Below are 19,501 nucleotides of genomic sequence, written 5' to 3'. Positions count from 1 at the left end.
GTACTATGCACTCTGTTGGGCACCAGGGATGCAAAGACAAATGACTAGCTCATACTTGGTGACTCAAATATGTGCTATGTACCAATAGAGCCATTTATGTACTCACTACACCTCATGTCTTCTAAGCTATTTCCCATCTTAGGGCTTTAGCACTTGCAATTTTCTATTCATAGAATTCTCTTTGTGTTGTTCTGTGTATGTCTGGCTCCTTTTTTCTCTTCAGATCTCATCCTCAATGTTACTACCTTAGAAACCTTTCCTTTTCACTGTTAAATATTCCTTTTCGGTTATTCTCTATTAAATCACCCTGTTTATGTCCTTTAAAACAGTGTTACAGCGCTCTGTTATTTTTGTTTTATGTTTTTATTGTGTGCTTCTCCCACTTAATCATATATTCTCAAGGTCTTTGAGAGTCAAGGATGAGGTAGATCTATTAAAGAGGCCCTACCTCAGGTTAAGGTGGAGTAAGAGTGGGAAGGAAAAGGCCGCCTAGAGCAGCGGTTGCCAATCTTTCAGACCTCGTGGACCACCGGTTGGCGACCACTATCCTAGAGGTTGACGCCTCAGTTGTCCTACTTGAGAAGGAGAAATAGGTGTTCACTGTGGATTTCAGGACATGGGACATTAGATCACATTTTGGGCTGGGTAGTGTCATAGAATTTGGGGCTGTGATTACAAATTGCCCCAAGAAGCAAGAAGGAGAAGGCCAGGATAGCTTTATGGGAAAGGTAGGATTTGTTTTCCTCTACTTTATCTTTCTGAAATGTACATTGCTAATATTTGTATAAATTATCAACTCTTTTATGAAAAATGCCATCTGATGAAATTTTAACTAAATTTGAATTCTAGAAAAGTCAGTCTTAGACCCAGTAAAAGAACAAAGTTTTTATTGTTATGTTTTGTTTTTCATGATTTTGTATATTCATTCTTCAGGACAAGCAGTGGGAAGAGCTCTGTTATCAATGCAATGTTGTGGGATAAAGTCCTCCCCAGTGGGATTGGCCATACAACCAATTGCTTACTGAGTGTTGAAGGAACCGATGGAGATAGAGCCTATCTTATGACAGAAGGATCAGATGAAAAAAAGAGTGTGAAGGTATTACATTTGACCTTAGCAATATAATATATTATAAACCATGCCCTAGTTCTTTGAATAAGAATTATAAGATGTCTGCATTGCTGGAGATGGAAGAACCGTTAATGTCTGTTCATGGCTTTTAAAACCATCAGTAATATTTTAAATTCTCTAAAATTCTTTTGCTTCAGAGTTAAATTACTGGGATAAGAAACCCTACATTAACTTAAAATGTAAGTTAATAAAAGATAAAAGCTTATTAATGCCTGACCGAAGTGGCTTAGTTGGTTGAGTGGCCTCCTGTGCACCCAAAGGTTGCCGGTTCAATTTCCAGTCAGACCACATACCTGGGTTGCGGGTTCGATCCCTCCGGGGCATATATGGACCTACATAAGGCAATCAATTGATTTTTCTGTCTTTCTCCCATTCCTTCTCTCTCCCTTCCTCTCTCTAAGCATGTCCTCAGGTGAGGGTTTTTTGTTTTTGTTTCTGTTGTTGTTGTTGTTGTTTTTTAAAGAAAAAGCTTACTAAGTTTTTAAAATAATGTCCCAATAAAAAGTTGAAGTCTTTTTAAAGAAAATTTCCTTTCATAAATTTCCTAATGGATTCAGTACCACTAGATTCCTTCAGCTAAAAACAATTAAAAAAAATGGATATAAGAATTGACTGGAATGAGAACTACTGGTTAAAGGCATTGTTTCTCACTACAGTCACTTTTTCTTAAGTCTTTTGTTTTTAAATATATTTTTATTGATTTCAGAGAGGAAGGGAGAGGGGCAGAGTGATAGAAACAGAGAGAGAGAATCATTGATCAGCTGCCTCCTGCATGCCCCACACTGGATATTGAGCCTGCAACCCAGGCATGTGCCCTAACCGGGAATCGAACCTTGACCTCCTGGTTTATAGGTCAACATTCAACCACTCTGCCACTCCAGTTGGGCTAAGTCTCAATTTCTGTACCACAAATGCAGAAGTTCAATGTTTGAAGATCTATACCATTTTAGGTTTTGGTAAATTGTAGGTGAATTCATGGGTCTGGTGTTTGCTGTTTGATCTTTATCAGATAACTCAGTCTGTGTAATACCCTTCAGAGTAGTTATGAGGAATGAGATAAAGTTTATGAAATGATTTCTTTAAACTTTTAACCTATACAAATGAAGGGATAATTTATTGTGAAATCAAGATTTTTAGCAAATTAGAATTCAAATTGCCTGTGGCTTTAGATCCTCAAGTCAGGTATGCTGTGATATTTTAAAGTAACCATTTCTTTTTCCTGATCTGTGCTCTCTATTTCCAGTCCTCTTCCTTTGTGTTCTTTTACTCCTCTCCCTTACTCCAAAATTTGAATTTGTTTACCGCAAGTAGTGGCCTGCTTTAAGGTATAGGTAGACTCTGAGTCTTGTGCTCATGTTTGAATAGTTAACTTAGTAAAAGAAATGCAACAGTAATAGCTAGTACTGCATTGTACACTTTCTATGTATCAGGAACTGTTCAAAGTACTTGTAATAACTCAAACCTCACCACAGTTTTGTAAATAGATGCTTTTATTTTAATTTTATAAGCGAGACATCAAGATTTTAGTACAAGTTTATAATCCTATCAAAAAGTTTATGAAAGCAACAAAACAACACAACCTACCTAATAGTGTTATGATGGAGATTCACTTCATCCCTGATCAGGACTGTTGTGCCCATTTGAAAATAGATGTTCCTCTTTATAATTTGATATAGATCACAAATGAACCACAGAGGTATAAGTGCTGATGTCCTTCCTTAATTACATTTCTTCTATTCCTTGTTATTTCTATGCAATACACATTCATTTTAGAAGAGTCAGAAAGTACATAAATAAACAAAAAGAAAAACTCCAAACAAAACTCACGCACTTCCCAAAAACCAATGGAAGCCCTTTGGTGTAGAGTTAAATTTGTGTTTCTCTGTATTTTTAAAGCAGAATGGCTTTCTATCATGTGCTATTTCCTGATTTGCTTTTTTCCCCTTGATATGCATTTATTTTCCTACATGTAATATCAATTTCTGGGACTGCATAGGATTCCACTACCAAGTTCTATTTGGGGGGGGCATTTAGAATGTTTACAGCACTGATTATTTTTGCAGAATGGTATGAATAAACTGTTTTAAGGGTATCACTTTTTTTTCTATTTGGTAATTCTAAAACTTGGGTTTTTCAAGATTCTCAAATGGTTTTATTTCAAATTATTTAAAATTCTGATTCTTAGCATATTTACAAAAATAAATGTTATGCCAAATTATACTATTTTTCTTTTTTATTACAAGTAAATGTTTTGCTTTTGCTTTTCCTCCCACTTTAGACAGTTAATCAGCTGGCCCATGCCCTGCATATGGATAAAGACTTAAAAGCTGGCTCTCTCGTGCATGTGTTTTGGCCAAAGGCAAAATGTGCCCTCTTGAGAGATGACCTGGTTTTAGTAGACAGGTAAAATTACATATGAATTGCATTTTCTTTTTGTAAAGGTGTATTTATAAAATAATGCTGTTTGCTTTAGCATGTAATACATAAAAATTTAAAATGTTCAATTGCTGCTTTGTTCTTATTTTTTAGACTGTTAAAGAACAAATAAGGTGTTTTTGTATCTTAATCATATCATAAAAGTGCCAATTTATCAGTATTTCTATTATAAAAAATTTCAAGGATAGTTACTTTTGTCTTATTTCTTTGTTTCTCTAGATTGACTTCATATGTGTAAATCTAGGTACCTAGGTAGAGAATTCTAAATAGTTGATTTTTAAAACTAGTAATTAATTTATTCTTGAGATCAAGTTTCCCAAAATAACTTCATTGGACAATTTATGTAGCTTTTCATTGGTCAAGAATTAATCAAGTACTTTTGGAATTTTTTTCCAACTCTTCTCATTAATTTGCATTTATATATGGTTTTAAATCACCTTACTACACTAATGCTTAATAAGTGATAATTCATGTCTGTTAAGCAATGTCATTTACCAAAAAAGGTACTTAAATTATTTTTTATATGTTCTTTTGTTTTCTTCAGTTAAAATTTCAGTGTTCTGTGGAACCCATTTTGTTTTTTGAGGACAGGCATTCCTTTTAATTGGAAGAGTTTTCCAATTAATAGAAATAGCTCAGATGAGAGAGAAGATGCTTGTGAAATAAAAATATTTGGTTTAAATAGAGTAATATTAGCTAATTAACTTTGCTTTTATTTCATGGTCAGAAGGTATCCATGACACTTACCTATCAACTCACCAACTTGTCTCAGGACACATTAAGCCAACTTGATAGATAGCTGCACTATAAATTTTATAGTATAGATTGTACACTATATTTATGTCTAGTAGAGGGTGTTTATTTTTTATTATTTATGCTTATAAGCACCTAGTCTTTTGTTAGCTGTACTGAATGTAGCTACTAGAACCTTATTTTTTAAATTCCTTCTTCTTTTTTTAATATTTTTATTGATTTTAGAGAGGAAGTGAGAGGGAAAAATAGAAACATTAATGATGAGAATCATTGATCGTCTGCCTCCTGCTTGCCCCCTGCCAGAGATCAAGCCTACAACCTGGGCATGTGCCCTGACCTGGAATCTAACTATGACCTGCTAGTTCATAGGTCGATGTTCAACCACTGAGCTATACCAGACGGACAAGCACCTTCATTTTGTTTAACACATTAAGCGCCCAGCCTGTTTTGTCTTCCAGACGGAAAGTATAGTGTCAGTCACCGGTGACTGACTGGGTGCTTAACGTGTTAACATTTTTATTGACTTCAGGGAGGGAGGGAGAGAGAGATTGAAACATCAATAATGAGAATCATTGATCAGCTGCCTCCTGCATGCTCCTTTCTGGGGATTGAGCCCTCAACTTGGGCATGTGTCCTTGACTGGAATCGAACCCTGGACCCTTTGGTCCGCAGGTCAATGCTCTGACCACTGAGCCAAACTTGCTAGGGCAGCACCTTCATTTTTTATTATACATTAGCCTTGTTTGTTTTTAGTACTTATTTTTTAGCCTTCCAAAGCATAAACATTTAAGAGATTAAACTATTGCCCTTGCTGGGTGGTTCTTTTTTTTTTTTTTTTTTTTTTTTTTTTTTAAGCATTTGTTCTTAATTGGACAGGCTCTGGAAGTTCCTTGTCGGCAGAATAAATATGGAGAATTACTTAAAGCACAGGCTCTCACCTTGCCACAAATGCTTTCTTGTAGGTGAAAAAGTAATGTAAATCTCCTGGGTTTGATACTGATGACTGATAGAAATTCTGTCCTTTAGACTTTAAACTATTTATAAAAGTTACAAAAATTGTCTTTAAGAAATGTTATATAATTTTTTATTTTATTTCCATTAGTCCAGGTACAGATGTCACTACAGAGCTGGATAGCTGGATTGATAAGTTTTGCTTAGATGCTGATGTCTTCGTTTTGGTTGCCAACTCTGAATCAACATTAATGAACACGGTAGGATTTAATCATATACAATTAGTGGAAGGAAATGAAATGGTGTCTGTTTTAATTCTGAAAAGTGAGGGAAATCCAAATCTTGGATTAGAAGGAACTTCTAAATCATGGGTGAACGAAGGGGTTTATGTCTCCATGGGACTAAAAGGCTTATTTTGGTCTTGAGTGTTCCCAGGGTTTGATGGCACTAGCTTCTACTGAATCTTTGTGTGTTGTTGACCTTTACTGTGGTTATTTGCCAATTTCAGAAGGAATGGGCACCAGCATTGTTAGGATACTGACTTACACCACACACCACCACCACCACCACCTCCACCACCACCCTCCAGCAAGATCTTCGTTTTGTCGCAGTGTTATTAGTGTTTGAGTGGCCAATAGCCTAATCTGTGTCACATAGACCAGGCTGTTGTGACAACACTGACAGTCGTTTATAACCTGATGGTATAAAAAATGGATAAATCTTTAAAATCTGTTAGAATAATTCCATTATTGGGGTGTTGGATAAACAAACTTTGATATGCCTTCTGACTTTGATGCCTTCATTTATACTGTTCCTTCCCCATATTCTTCCCCCCTTCCAACTTCATTTCAAAAAGCCCTGTTACCAGTACTTTCAAGCCCATCTTTATTACCTCTTCCTTCTTTATGGAGCTTTTCATAATTTCAACTAGACAGGGTGTCTCCTTCCTTTGAATAGTACCAGCATTTATTTATTGTATTTTTGGCACATACATTTCTTTGTTGTTTATTATGATGTGTTGTAAACGGGTCTTAATCTTAAAAAAGATTTGCTGTAGCTTTTTGAAAATTTGGACTGTCGAATCAAGCAATACCTTTTAAGTATTTGTTTAATTGAATTTCAAAAGACTAATGGCAGGATCAGAAAACCTTCGCTTTTCCCTTTCTTATGTTTTAGTTTCCTTATCTTTGAAAAGTTTAATGCTTATAGTGCTTTGGGATCCTTTATCAATGGCTGTTAATCACTGTTGTCTAAATGGTTCCAAATTTTAGATTACAAGAAAGTCTTAATTATAAATACAAATATAAAAATACTTTTAAAAAGTGAACATACTGTTGGCCATTTGATGTTTTTTAGGAAAAACAGTTTTTTCACAAGGTAAATGAGCGACTTTCCAAGCCTAACATTTTCATTCTGAATAATCGTTGGGACGCCTCTGCATCAGAGCCAGAATATATGGAAGATGTAAGTTTTTTTCCCCTTAATACTTGAAATATACTTATGTATGTTGTTATGGTAGGGAACTGTATACCTATAGTAGAGCACATCATAAGCAGCTATTCTCTCACGTAAAAGAATATAATTACAGGAAATCTGAAGTCAGTGTTTGATACAGATGTTATTAAGCTACCTGGAAGGAAAATTGTGTTATAAAAGTACTATGTAATCATTTTAGATCTTGAAACTTCCTTTTTCTTTTAATTTTTTATTGAAGTATAACATAATAGAAAAGTGTACAAATCATATTCCAGCTCAGTTAAATTTTACAAATTTAGCACAACTTTGTCAGGATCCAGATCAAGAAACAGAACATTCCCAGCACTCCATTATTCCCTCCCTTTCACCCTCTGTTCTTCCTCCAAAGGATAATTACCTTGGACTTCTAGCACCCTAGACCAGCGGTTCTCAACCTGTGGGTCGCCAACCAGTGGGTCGTGACCCCTTTGGGGGTCGAACGACCCTTTCACAGGGGTCGCCTAAGACCATCAGAAAACACGTATATAATTACATACTGTTTTTGTGAATAATCACTATGCTTTAATTATGTTCAATTTGTAACAATGAAAATACATCCTGCATATCAGATATTTACATTACAATTCATAACAGTAGCAAAATTACAGTTATGAAGTAGCAACAAAAATAATTTTATGGTTGGGGGTCACCACAACATGAGGAACTGTATTAAAGGGTCGCGGCATTAGGAAGGTTGAGAACCACTGCCCTAGACTAATTTTTCCAGTTCAAATTTATGTAATAGTCATACCATATCTACTTTTGTGTGTCAGGTTTCTTTTGTTCAACATTGTGATATGCAGTCACAGTGTTGTGCATAGTTAAGAAGCATTCTCACTACTGTATAATATATTTCATCCTGTGATTAACTACACTTGATTTATTCGTTCTGTTAGTGATAGGCATATGGGTAAATTACCTGTATTTAGTTACTATGGATAATGGTACTGTGCATATTCTTATATATATATATATATATATATATATATATATATATATATATATGTCTTTTTGTAACTCATAGGTTTATATTTCTTTTGGGTATATATCCGTGGTTATCAATGTGAGGGGTTGGGCAGTTTTGACCCCCGGGAATATTTGGCTATGTCTGAAGACATTTTTGTCACAACTGGGGAAATGTGCTACTGGCAAACATAGCCCAAGAGTTTTCGAAAATGCTTATACCTGTTTATGCTCCCACCAGGTGACAGGGTTTCAGGTGATTTATATCCCCATCAACATGTGGTATTTTAAGTCATGTTGGTGATTTTAGAACTTCTTTTTGAAAAGAAGTGGCCAGTGTGGCTCAGTTGGTTGGAGTGTTGTCTTGTACACTGAAAAGTTGTGGGTTCAGTTCCCAGTCAGGGCACATACCTAGATTGTGGGTTCGATCCCCAGTCAGGGCATGTACAAGAATCAAACAATGAATGCATAAATAAATAAAACAACAAATTGATGTTTCTCTCTTTCCTATTCCCTCTCTTCCTCCCTCCCTCCCTTCTCCTCTCTCTCTCAAAATCAATAAACATGTTCTCGGTGAGGATTAAAAAAAATAAATAAAAAGAATAGACTATCTGGCATTTGGTCTGTAAATAATGTCTATTTAATTTGCATGACACTGTTTCTTATTTTAATTAATAGTGGTATATGTTTATCATAAAAGATACATAAAATGCATAAAAAATTAAAATTTACACTATTCCATTACAGTTCACATGTTAGATTATTTGCTTTCATTGTTCTTCCCACACCCCAAATTAGAATTTTGCTTAATATGAAGTTTTATATCCTAGTATTAAATTTTTTGTTGTTGTTAATCTTCACCGCAGGATATTTTTTCCATTGGTTATCAGAGAGAGTGGAAGGGAGGGGTAGAGACAGAGAAACATCGATGTGAGAGAGACACATCAATTGGTTGCCTCCTGCACGTGGTGATCAAGCCCACAACCAAGGTATGTGCCCTTGACTGAAATCGAATCTTCAACCCTTCAGCTCGTGGGCCGACGCTCAACCACTGAGTCAAACTGGCCAGGGCATTAACTCTTGTTTTATAATCACACTCTTTCAAATTGGGGTCTCACTCAATCATCAGAGAATTAGGAAGTATCACCCATAGATGGTTTTTCTCTATTCTTATGTAGCTTAAGTTTTTTACCTTTTTTTTTTTATTGAGTGGTTTGTTTATTTTTCTTTAATTAAATTTATTGGGTTGACATTGGTCAACATGAACATATAGGTTTCAGGTGTGAGTTTCTATGAGCTTAGTTTTATTAAGTATTAAAATAGAGATTTTTTTTTATCATAGCCATAATGCTAAAGGCTAGTACCAAGCCCTAATTCTAACCCTTAGTCCTAACTTTAATACCCAAGTGTTAATCTTAAACCTAACATTGCACTCTTAATTCCTAGCTAATACATTCTCCCCAATTTTGATTACCATTGTTTTTAAGAAGAGGAATATATTGTATATGTTCTGACTTCAAAACAAAAATAGACTCATTGTAGCAAATTTATTGTACCTCTTATTTCCTGGTTTCAAAGATATTACTAGCAGCATTGTGGAATATAAAAGCATGAGGAAGAAGTAAAAATGCCACTCATTTTTGTAGGTGTTGGCCTGCATGTCACTTATTAATTTACATAAATATAAACATATATATGTATACACTTCATTTTGTTGTTGTATAATCATGTATATCTTTAATACAGAATTAGGGATGTCTTCCTATTCCATTAAGTACTAATATTGGTCTACAGTATATTTTAATGACTATGTAGTATTGGATGGTCCATCAGAATTTTAAATTGACTGTTCAATGGAAGAATCATTACTTTAAGTGAAGAGACAGAAATTTCCTATCAGCAAGTATCAAACTTTAATTATTACAAGTATAATTAGAATTTGTTAAGTATATGGGAATTATAACTATGATATCACTATAAATGGAGTTTAAGTCTGTAGCTATCCATTGCAATTATATTTGTTTAGTTATTAGAATTCTTTTAATACCCTGTTTTGCTCTAGGTACGCAGACAGCACACAGAAAGATGCCTACATTTTTTGGTGGAAGAACTCAAAGTTGTGGATCCTTCAGAAGCAAGGAATCGTATTTTCTTTGTTTCCGCAAAGGAAGTTCTTAGTGCTAGAATGCACAAAGCACAGGGGATGCCAGAAGGTGGTATGTACTCATTATAGACTTACTTTTGAAATACAAGTATCCATTATAAAAATGGCATGCCAGAAATCCTACCTTACTATATGGTTTTTAAATCTTCACCTAACTGTTACAGGTGGGGCACTTGCTGAAGGATTTCAGGCAAGATTACAGGAGTTTCAGAATTTTGAACGAATCTTTGAGGTAGGAATTTGTGAATGTACTGGCTAATATAAAACCCTATCATTGAATGGAGAGTGATTATATTTTCACTATTTATCTTTGTTGATAATTTTACTGTTATTTAGTAGAGTTACACAGCAAGTGAAACAAGGGAAGTTTGAAGAATGCAAGTCCCTGCAAAATGGATGATTCGTAAGAATTGAGAATTAAAGATTCTAATTTCTTTTACATTCTTATGTATTTACATTTAAATGAGAAGCTGCTTTCTAATATTTCTTTTGTTGTGAATTGAGGGAATTTCTTTATAGTGAACTTAGTCTCTAATTTGGGGTAAGACTAAACAAATGCAGTTGCTGTTGGAATGGATAATAGAGCAAAGTGAAGATCATCTTTTTTTTCTTTGGACCACTGTATTTATAGAGAGATAGAACATAGTTGATGCCATGTGATGAAAGTGTGTTATATTTCTAAACTGTCTTGTCACCTGTTAATTCTCCACATTTTATATCAAATGCCCTGAACACATGAATGAATACAAAAATAATTAAGATCTGTACTTTAGGAATTTGTTAGGAATCACTGAAGCTCAAAAATAGCTGATGTGTATGCAACATTGAGGAGGGAGGATACTTCTTTATATCTTGGTGTAGATGTTTTATTCAGAGACATTAAAACTTATCCTGCAATTGACTGAATAGTTTTTTAGATATTAAAAGACATCTAAACTCTATTTAGCCCTATTTAATCTAGCTTTGCCTAAATTGCATATTCTCACCCATGAATGATCTGCTGTAATTATTCTTTCTTATAAACAGTAACTGCCTTAATGATAAGGACATTAATGTTGAATGTAGTAGGCAGAATTAAATATTTGCTCACTATCCCCTGTCTTTAATTTGGTGAGAGGGAGAAAGATGATTAGGTAGATGAAGAAAAAGTATTAAAGAAAGAACACCCAATACCAGCTTTCTTGGTAAGATCTCTAATTGTTCAGAGACCCCCTGGGATATCAGCACATATTCTCTCAAACTAGGCCATAGGATACATGAAGTCTCAGTTATTGAAAGACCATTGCTGTCTATTTTCTTTCCCTTTGCTTTCATAAGAGATTTAATGCTCTTCTCACTCTTTTATCCATAGGGAAAATATTGGGGAGAGGATCTATTGTTATGTTTCCCTTGTCTTTCCTTATTTATTAACTTTTTCCTTCTTTCCATCCTTTTTCCTTCCCTGTTTGTCATTGACTTCTCCTACCAAATTAATATACATTTATACCTCTTTTATACTGGTTTCTGGTACAGTTTTGCTCTCCCAAAATAGCTCCTTGAAGAGGTGGAGATGAGAAGAATAACAGATGTATTATAGAGCATTGGTTCCCAAACATGGCTGATCTTGAGAATAACATGAGGTGCTTTAGAGATCTGCAGATTCCTGACCTATTCCAGGAACTGATCCAGTGGAGCTAGGATGGACCTAGGAATCTGTATGTATTCAAAGCTTTCCAGCTGATTGCAATAATCAGGCAGACTTGGGAACTATTCTTTTTAATATTTGTAGGAGGAAATTGGCACTTTACTTTTTTTTCTTTGGAAATCTAAAAATTATATACAGAAAAAACTAAACTTGTGGAGAATGTCAGGATTTAGAATTTGAAATTTTTGTTTAGTTGAAACTAGTATAGAAACTAGAATCAGATAGAAATTGTTTGAATTTATCTACAGAAATAACCAGATGGGCCAAAAATTTTGTCTGTGTGTCCAAAGCATTTTAAGTGGCATTATTTTTTGCTTTTTGTATTTTTGAAGAAGGAAACTTTATTTAGTGCAAACAGCTCAATGGTGATACAGCATGGTTGTGAAAACAGCACTGCTGTGGAACAGCTCGGTAGTGCTACAAAGCCGCTGTGAGGCTGCCCAGGGCAGGTCCCTGAGGCCAGGACCCTCTTCAGCGAGGCAGCTCCACAATAGTCTGAACCAGCCTGAGCTGGTCTCCTCCGCTGTTCTGCTCCCAGAGATGTCTTTGGTGTTTCAGCTCCAGTCGGGGAAAGTGTGCTCTGCTTTTTGTTCTTTAAGAAAGAATTCGGGGCTATGAATTTCTCTGTGAGTGTAACTTTGGACGTATTCCATGGGTTTCAGTATCCAGTTTAGTCTTCATTATTTATTTGACATTAATAGTTTTTGGAATATCCTATTTAATACAGGAGTTAAAATTCAGATTTTTTATTCTTTTTATCCAACTTTTGTTTATTAATTTATTGGTTTCTTTGCATTGTGATCACAGACTGTAGCCTCTATACACATTTTGTCTTCATTTTTAAAATTTCCCTTTCTTTTGTACTTATGATTTTTGTGAGAAGAAAAACTGTGCCAAATTCATCATTTTTATCAAAGTCCGATCTTTGTCATGGACTTCTTTGAAATTAATTTGATTCAAAGAAGCTAAATAATATTAATGAACAAACATAGAGTACCAAGTTAAAGCTTGATTAAATCAAGAAAATAAACATTAATTCTAATGTAATGTTTTCTTTTTAAAAAAAATATATTATTGATTTTAGAGAGGAAGGGAGAGGGAGAGAGAGATAGAAGCATCAATGATGAGAGAGAACCATTGATCGGCTGCCTCCTGCATGCCCCCTACTGGGGATCGAGCCCTCAACCCGGGCATGTGCCCTTGACCAGAATCGGACCTGGGACCCTTCAGTCCGCAGGCCAGCACTTTATCCACTGAGCCAAACCTGCTAGGTCTTTCTTGCTGTTTCCCACCTGTATTTGGACAGGTGTATATTCTAAGCCTTTGAGAAATCTAAATATCTTTGCTCAGTTATTTGGCCATTAACTTTTTAATAATTTTGGTTGTATGGTGGAAAAAATATATAAAATAACTCTTCTGTAAAATGTCAGTGAATTTGTTGTAAAGAACATTCCTGGGATAACTGGTAAAATTTGAAAATGGACTCTGTGTTAGGTTAATAGTATTGTCCCAGTGATAAATGTTCTGAATACAATAATTGTTTTCATGGATCTGTAGGAGACACATGTTCATATATTTAGTAATGAGGTGGTGGCTGCAGTGAACTGTCATATTATTCAGGAAATTGTGTGTCTGTGTGTTTATAGCAGAAATACACACACACGCACACACACACACATATATGTATGTATATGTGCATATATATATGTATATGTATGTATGTATATCTCTATATAGAGACATAACTATATATCTGTATGGAGAGCCAGAGAAGGAAGGCTAAAAAATGAGGTTGAATGTTAATAGTTTGTATATTTACTTGAAAGGTATATTATATTGATGTTCATTCTTACACTTTCTTTTCATTTAAAATATTTCAAAATAATAAGTTGAGAGTGGTAAATAGGACTATATGTTATTGAGTGTTTGGGGGGTCTGTTATCAAGGAGGTCTTGACAAGTTTGTTTTATGTTTTAATTACACATAAATATTAATATTTACTGTGTAGCTGTATATGATTACTTACTAGCAGGCTTATTTAGATGTTTTTAGAAAATCAGAAAACTATCTTGAGATATGCTTATTGTTTTGGTTCTAAATCTTTAATAAGTTGTAAAACAGTTTAATGATATCTTGACAAGATGGAATTTAAGTTGGTTTGATGTAGTATTTTAAACTTTTTGGAAAATTAGAGTTCCTGATAAATATATTTCTCATGAAATTCAAAAACATATTAGTAAAATAATTCAGTAAAATAGAGTATTTCTTTTGCAGGTTTACTCTTGATATTTTTCTGATCAATGGGAACACCATTGTGGGATACTTTTTATTACAAGAAGATTTCCTATGTTCTTCTTTATACTTATTCATCATTGTATATTTTTTAATCAAGAAGTAACTTTTATATTGCTTAATAACTTTTGGAGATCTTTTCTTTCCTGTCTAGTCTAGCTCTAATACTGTGCTGTTATCTACAAATTGAAATCTTCATTGCTGATATCTAGATCTGCTTCATCGAGGAACATAGTTTCTTTTAACCATTTTTCCTTTTAAAAATATTTTAATGCTTTTATTATTGTTTTTGTGGAGGTTAATTTTGCAATTTATGAGACAGTTATTTAAAGTAAAACATGTGTTTTGGTTGTTAAAAATAAGCAGTTTACACTTTAAATGTTTAATATTGTATAGTTCTTGGTGGTTTTTGCTTTGGCATGTACTTGCTAAACAGGAATGCTGGAACTTTCTACCACCAATGTCCTCTGGATTAGTGATATGGAGTGATGTATAAGTGAGCTTAACCACCAGCAAAAGTGAGGCTATGCAATGGAAGAGAGTAACGTTTCTGAGTTAAAGCTGTATGAACTGTTAGTTAAATTAATTACCCTTGTGGGCTTACAGCTAAAGAAATGATTTTTGTTTTGTATTCTGTACCTCAAATACTGAAGAGGGCAACTGAAGTGGCAAAAGAGATTTTACATCTTTTCTGCCTTAATGAAGTGAACAGATAACCATTTTAGAGACCTGAAGGCGAAGCATAGGTTATAAATAGTACATTAAATGAATATGTAGCATACTGATTTCAAGATAATATACAGGGTGGGGCAAAAGCAGGTATACAGTTGTTTGTATGGACAATAATATAATAATTAACAAATAATAATACAAGAATAAATTCTGTGTTTTGTGTACTCACAATTGTATACCTAGTTTAGCCCCAGCCTGTATATAGAACTCTAGAGTATTAAGTGGATACCCTTTTAATCCTGAAAGCTTTTTTTAAAGATTGATTTTTAGAGATCGGCTGCCTCCTGCACATCCCATACTGGGGATCGAGCCCGCAAACTCGGGCATGTGCCCTGACCAGGAATTAAACTAGCAACCTTTTGGTGCATGGGACAACACCCAACCAACTGAACCACACCGGCCAGGGCTAAATCCTGAAAGCTATTTATTTTAACGAAGGATAGTAATAACTTTAGGAAGTAATGATCACAATTTTGTACTAGTTATACATATACAAAGAGGTTCAAAAGATGAATTTAAAGAAATATTGAAGTTGGGGTATATGCCTAATTTTTAAAAATTCATCATAGAAAATAAACATGGCCTCCAAAACATCTATTGTAGTTGTTAATGTTGTGACCCAGATGATGTCTTTTTTTTAAATCCTTACCTAAGGATATGTTGATTGATCTTAGAGAGGAAGGGAAAGAGAGAGAGAAACATCAATTGGTTGTCTCCTGCACATGCCCTGACTGGGGATCAAACTCACAACCTAAATATGTGCCCTGACCTGGAATCAAACCCCCCAGCTTTTGGTGTATGGGACGACGCTCCAACCAACTGAGCCACCCGGTCAGGGCAGATGAACATCCCTTGTTTCAAGTCCAGATAGTATTCTTCTGTAAATACTTGAAGTTGTTTTCAAGTGTTATGATCTGTGAAGTAAACATGAAAGGCGGATTTTAATTTAATGATTTTGCAAACATTCAATGATGAATCACTATAAATATTTTAAATAACAAGTAGTATGCACATATATTAAAATTGAAACTAAAATTTCACAAAATAAACATTCATTACTATATGTGATACATTCTGATATATTTTCTTCTATTTAAATAGACACTGGTCATGAAACTCTGATTTGTACAACTATTAACAGGTTGTGAGCTGTATTTAGCTTGAAGGTAAAACAAATGAGATAGGGCATCATTGGGACCTATATGCACACACTGTAGACCAATGACAATAGGAAGATTATCTTTGAAATAGTTGCTATTTTTTCTATATACAATTTAAAATATTACTTAGGTTATTGTTAAAGAGTATTTTTCAAATTGTGCAAGTTTTCATCTGCAAAAGTCCTTTATAATAACCTTATGTGAATCATAGCATTCAACTAAATTTTTTTTTAATACAGTAGAATTCTAATTAATAACTCAATAACTTTATTAGGATGCCTATTGCAAGTATGAGAAAAATCTAGACTAGAAGTAGATTAAAGGCAATACAAATAAAAATAGTAATTATAAAAGAAAAACTTTTTTTAACACAAAATTTTATTTTTGACCCTGTTATTTATTTATTTTGAAAAATAATGTAGTAAAAACCATTGCACATTACTGTGTAAAGTTAACACAAAGATTTGAACTTGCTGTTTGAAAGCGCTTTTTACTTTTGCATCTTTGTAATTTTTTTAACCTTTGTAATTTTAAGTTGTGTTTATCATGTATTTATTTTCTATTCTAATTTCTGTTTTGGTTAAAGTTATAAACAGCAAGTTTTTGTGTTTCAATTCCTAAAAATGTTGGGATGGAATTACAGTAATGTGTATGGCTTGGGCCCCTCGCAGGAGTGTATCTCGCAGTCAGCAGTGAAAACAAAGTTTGAACAGCACACTATCAGAGCTAAACAGATATTAGATACTGTGCAAGACATAATGGATTCAATAAACGTGGCAGCAGCAGAGAAAAGGTATGAATGCATTTATTGCAAAATAAATGTGTGTTTTTGTATCAAGATGAGTTCCTTAAACTAGGATTTGAAATTGTTACATTATAAATACTTTTCCTACGAAAATCAACCTTGTGAGTTTATCTGGTGTCTACTTGCATGTTTTTAAATGAATATTAAATGTAAATATTCAGTTTATTTGTTGTACACATCATTTGCATTCCCTGGAGTTCAGCATTGTGTATGGCATGTGGTTTTAAAATGTTTAGTGTCTTTAAAATATCTGTAAAGCAGTGGAATAATTATTTCTTCAAGCTAAATTTCTTAAAGAAGTGCAAAGCAGGTGACCCTCTTATTTTATATTCAAAGCATGATCCATCTTTTATATATTCATACGTCGATTCCTTGAAATCACTTTTTTATGCCAGTGGTTGTTTTTTATCAGTTGGCAAACAAGGTAATATTATCTGCCAGCCAGAAAGTCAGTTTGGTAAGCACTACTCTCTATGTCACACTGTACTGCACGATTTTATTCCATTTATTACTTTATAAAAATTAAAATGGCAGAGCTATAAAAGAGAAAGGTAGTTGTCACAACCTTGATCACTTGAAACAATGATCAGGATGTGATTAGTTTGACAAATATAATGATGGTAAGTCTCAATTGAACCTTTAGTTTAGGCCAATCAAAAGAAAGATATAAAGCATTAAAGATTAAGTCCAAGATGACATATAATTGGGAATTTTAAATGTATTTGATGTTGCTAGGAACAACTCCTCTCATGTCTAAATCTATTGTGTAATTTTGACACATTTGCAGGAATGTATTATCTAAAAAATTAGAGAATTTCCAACATATAAAACAAAAGGGTGAGGACCCCAGAATCTTATCTCAGGCTCTGTGCACTTTTCTGTGTAATGAGATTATATTGCCCTTTATGTCCCTTTCAGCTCAGTAGCTTTATTATAGTTGCCAAAGTAGTCAGTCCGCTGGATTGACCTTACTAATTTTTTAAAAATATAGGACATTGAACAAACGTGGCACGAAGAATATGTGATTGAGGATGGTTTGTATAATCATAATGCTTCAGAAACTCTTGTTAAAGACGATCTTAAAAAGATCTCAGGTCTTTTTTCCCTGCATCATCTACAGGTTGGCAAGTTTTCTATATGGAGGCCAGAGAAAAAATATTCTAGGCTTTGTGGGCCATACCATCTCTTGCAATTACTCAATTCTACAGTTTTAGAGCAAAAGCAGGCATTTAGGTAATAGGTACATGAATAAGCATAACTATATTCCAAGAAAACTGCTGGATTTGGCTTACAGGATGCCATTAGCTGGCCCTTATTTGTTATATAAAGTCAGTATTCAGTTCTATTCATATATATATGAAGTGTTTGGAGACTTAGAATTCTTACTAATCCTTTGGTGGGACTCAGGTGACACATAGGCAGAGAAACAAAGTAATTTATATACAATCATCTATAAAATATAAGTGAAATATAGTTTGAATCCTTTTCAATGTTGGAATATGAGATTTTTTTCTTTTATCATGCTAACAGATGGTTCATTACATAATTGAGTGCCCTTGCTTAATTGCTTTGAGACTTTAATATCCTGATTATTAATTACTCTTCATACCATAATAGGGTTTATTCAATGGAAGAAAGGGAAGACCACATTGATAGACTGGACTTTATCCGAAATCAGATGAACCTGTTGACACTGGATGTTAAGAAGAAAATCAGGGAGGTTACAGAGGAGGTGGCAAAAAAGGTGGGTTAAAGTAATTTTATGACTAAACTGGGAATGGAAATATTTTTGATAATGCTAAAAATGTTATCCCTTTTGCCTTAAAGGAATATTTTGTGGGTTTTTTTCAGTTTGGTTTTTTGAATGGTTAATGATCTTGTTTAATTTTTTTACTCTGATTTTTTCCCCATATTTTCAGGTTTCATGTGCAATGACAGATGAAATTTGTCGACTTTCTGTTTTGGTTGATGAATTTTGTTCTGAGTTTCATCCTACTCCAAGTGTATTGAAAGTATATAAAAGTGTAAGTTAAATTGTAGTTAAAGCTATACATATAGTTCCCTCACCTTATTCTACACTCTTATGTAGTGGTTTGTCTATTTTGGTGTCTTTATGGCAGTCAGTACTCAATTGACTGTTAACATCTCCTGTGAACTCTTGTAATAAATGTAAACTACCTTGTATAGTATATAAAGTATACAGAAAAGTTATCCTCTTCGAATGAGATCATTTTAGCGCTTAGTAAATATCTAATGTTTTTATAAAACTGCTTATATTCTAGAGAAAAAATAATGTGGACACTTATTGTTTTTAACAGGAGTTAAATAAGCACATAGAAGATGGTATGGGAAGAAATTTGGCTGATCGGTGCACCAGTGAAGTCAACACTTCAATGCTTCAATCCCAGCAAGAAATTATTGGTAATATTTATGTCTACAAGTTCTTTATTTTGTTGGTAAAGGATTTATTTTCCTTTAGATATTTTACAAAATGTAAAACATTATTTACTATTGTTTTTTAAAATAATTGTCCTACTTTTGTTCTTTCTAGAAAATTTGAAACCATTACTTCCTTCTGATATACAGAATAAACTACATACACTGGTTCCTTGCAAGAAATTTGATCTCAGCTATGACCTAAATTGCCACATGTTATGTTCAGACTTTCAAGAGGATATTGTATTTCGTTTTTCCTTGGGCTGGTCTTCCCTTGTCCATCGTTTCTTGGGTCCTACCAATGCACAGAGGGTGCTTCTAGGATTATCTGAGCCTGTCTTTCAGGTACAGATCTTTTTGTTTTGTTTTTACTGTTTGGGGTAGTCTTTTTATCAGGTGTTTATTGCTGTACTGCTACACAGGTATGTGACTATGATTCTACCAGTTGAGATTCTCCTTTTATTTTGTGTTTTGTTTTTGT

General features: G+C 33.9%; 1 protein-coding gene across 6 annotated transcripts in view; it reads left to right on the top strand.

The window, feature by feature from the left end:
• Positions 1 to 19,501, top strand: part of MFN1 (mitofusin 1) — a 34,247-nt gene that overhangs the window by 5,456 nt on the left and 9,290 nt on the right. For 5 of the 6 annotated variants that reach the window (XR_002828244.1, XM_006084897.3, XM_006084898.3 and 2 more), the window contains 11 exons: positions 934 to 1,096; positions 3,408 to 3,532; positions 5,421 to 5,529; positions 6,626 to 6,733; positions 9,810 to 9,963; positions 10,076 to 10,143; positions 16,451 to 16,572; positions 18,202 to 18,328; positions 18,504 to 18,608; positions 18,903 to 19,005; positions 19,136 to 19,365. Coding sequence is in view for 5 of the 6 variants with exons in the window: in XM_006084897.3 (XP_006084959.1) it covers positions 934 to 1,096; positions 3,408 to 3,532; positions 5,421 to 5,529; positions 6,626 to 6,733; positions 9,810 to 9,963; positions 10,076 to 10,143; positions 16,451 to 16,572; positions 18,202 to 18,328; positions 18,504 to 18,608; positions 18,903 to 19,005; positions 19,136 to 19,365 (1,414 nt within the window). In the remaining variant the exon portion in view is untranslated. The remainder of the gene's footprint in view (positions 1 to 933; positions 1,097 to 3,407; positions 3,533 to 5,420; positions 5,530 to 6,625; positions 6,734 to 9,809; positions 9,964 to 10,075; positions 10,144 to 16,450; positions 16,573 to 18,201; positions 18,329 to 18,503; positions 18,609 to 18,902; positions 19,006 to 19,135; positions 19,366 to 19,501) is intronic. The other variant, XM_023750654.1, reaches the window with a different exon arrangement.

The sequence above is a fragment of the Myotis lucifugus genome, unplaced genomic scaffold (assembly GCF_000147115.1).
Source record: "Myotis lucifugus unplaced genomic scaffold, Myoluc2.0 scaffold_14, whole genome shotgun sequence".
In the NCBI taxonomy this organism is placed as follows: domain Eukaryota; kingdom Metazoa; phylum Chordata; class Mammalia; order Chiroptera; family Vespertilionidae; genus Myotis; species Myotis lucifugus.
Note: the sequence above shows the minus strand (reverse complement) of the source record. Positions and strands in the feature narration are given on the sequence as shown.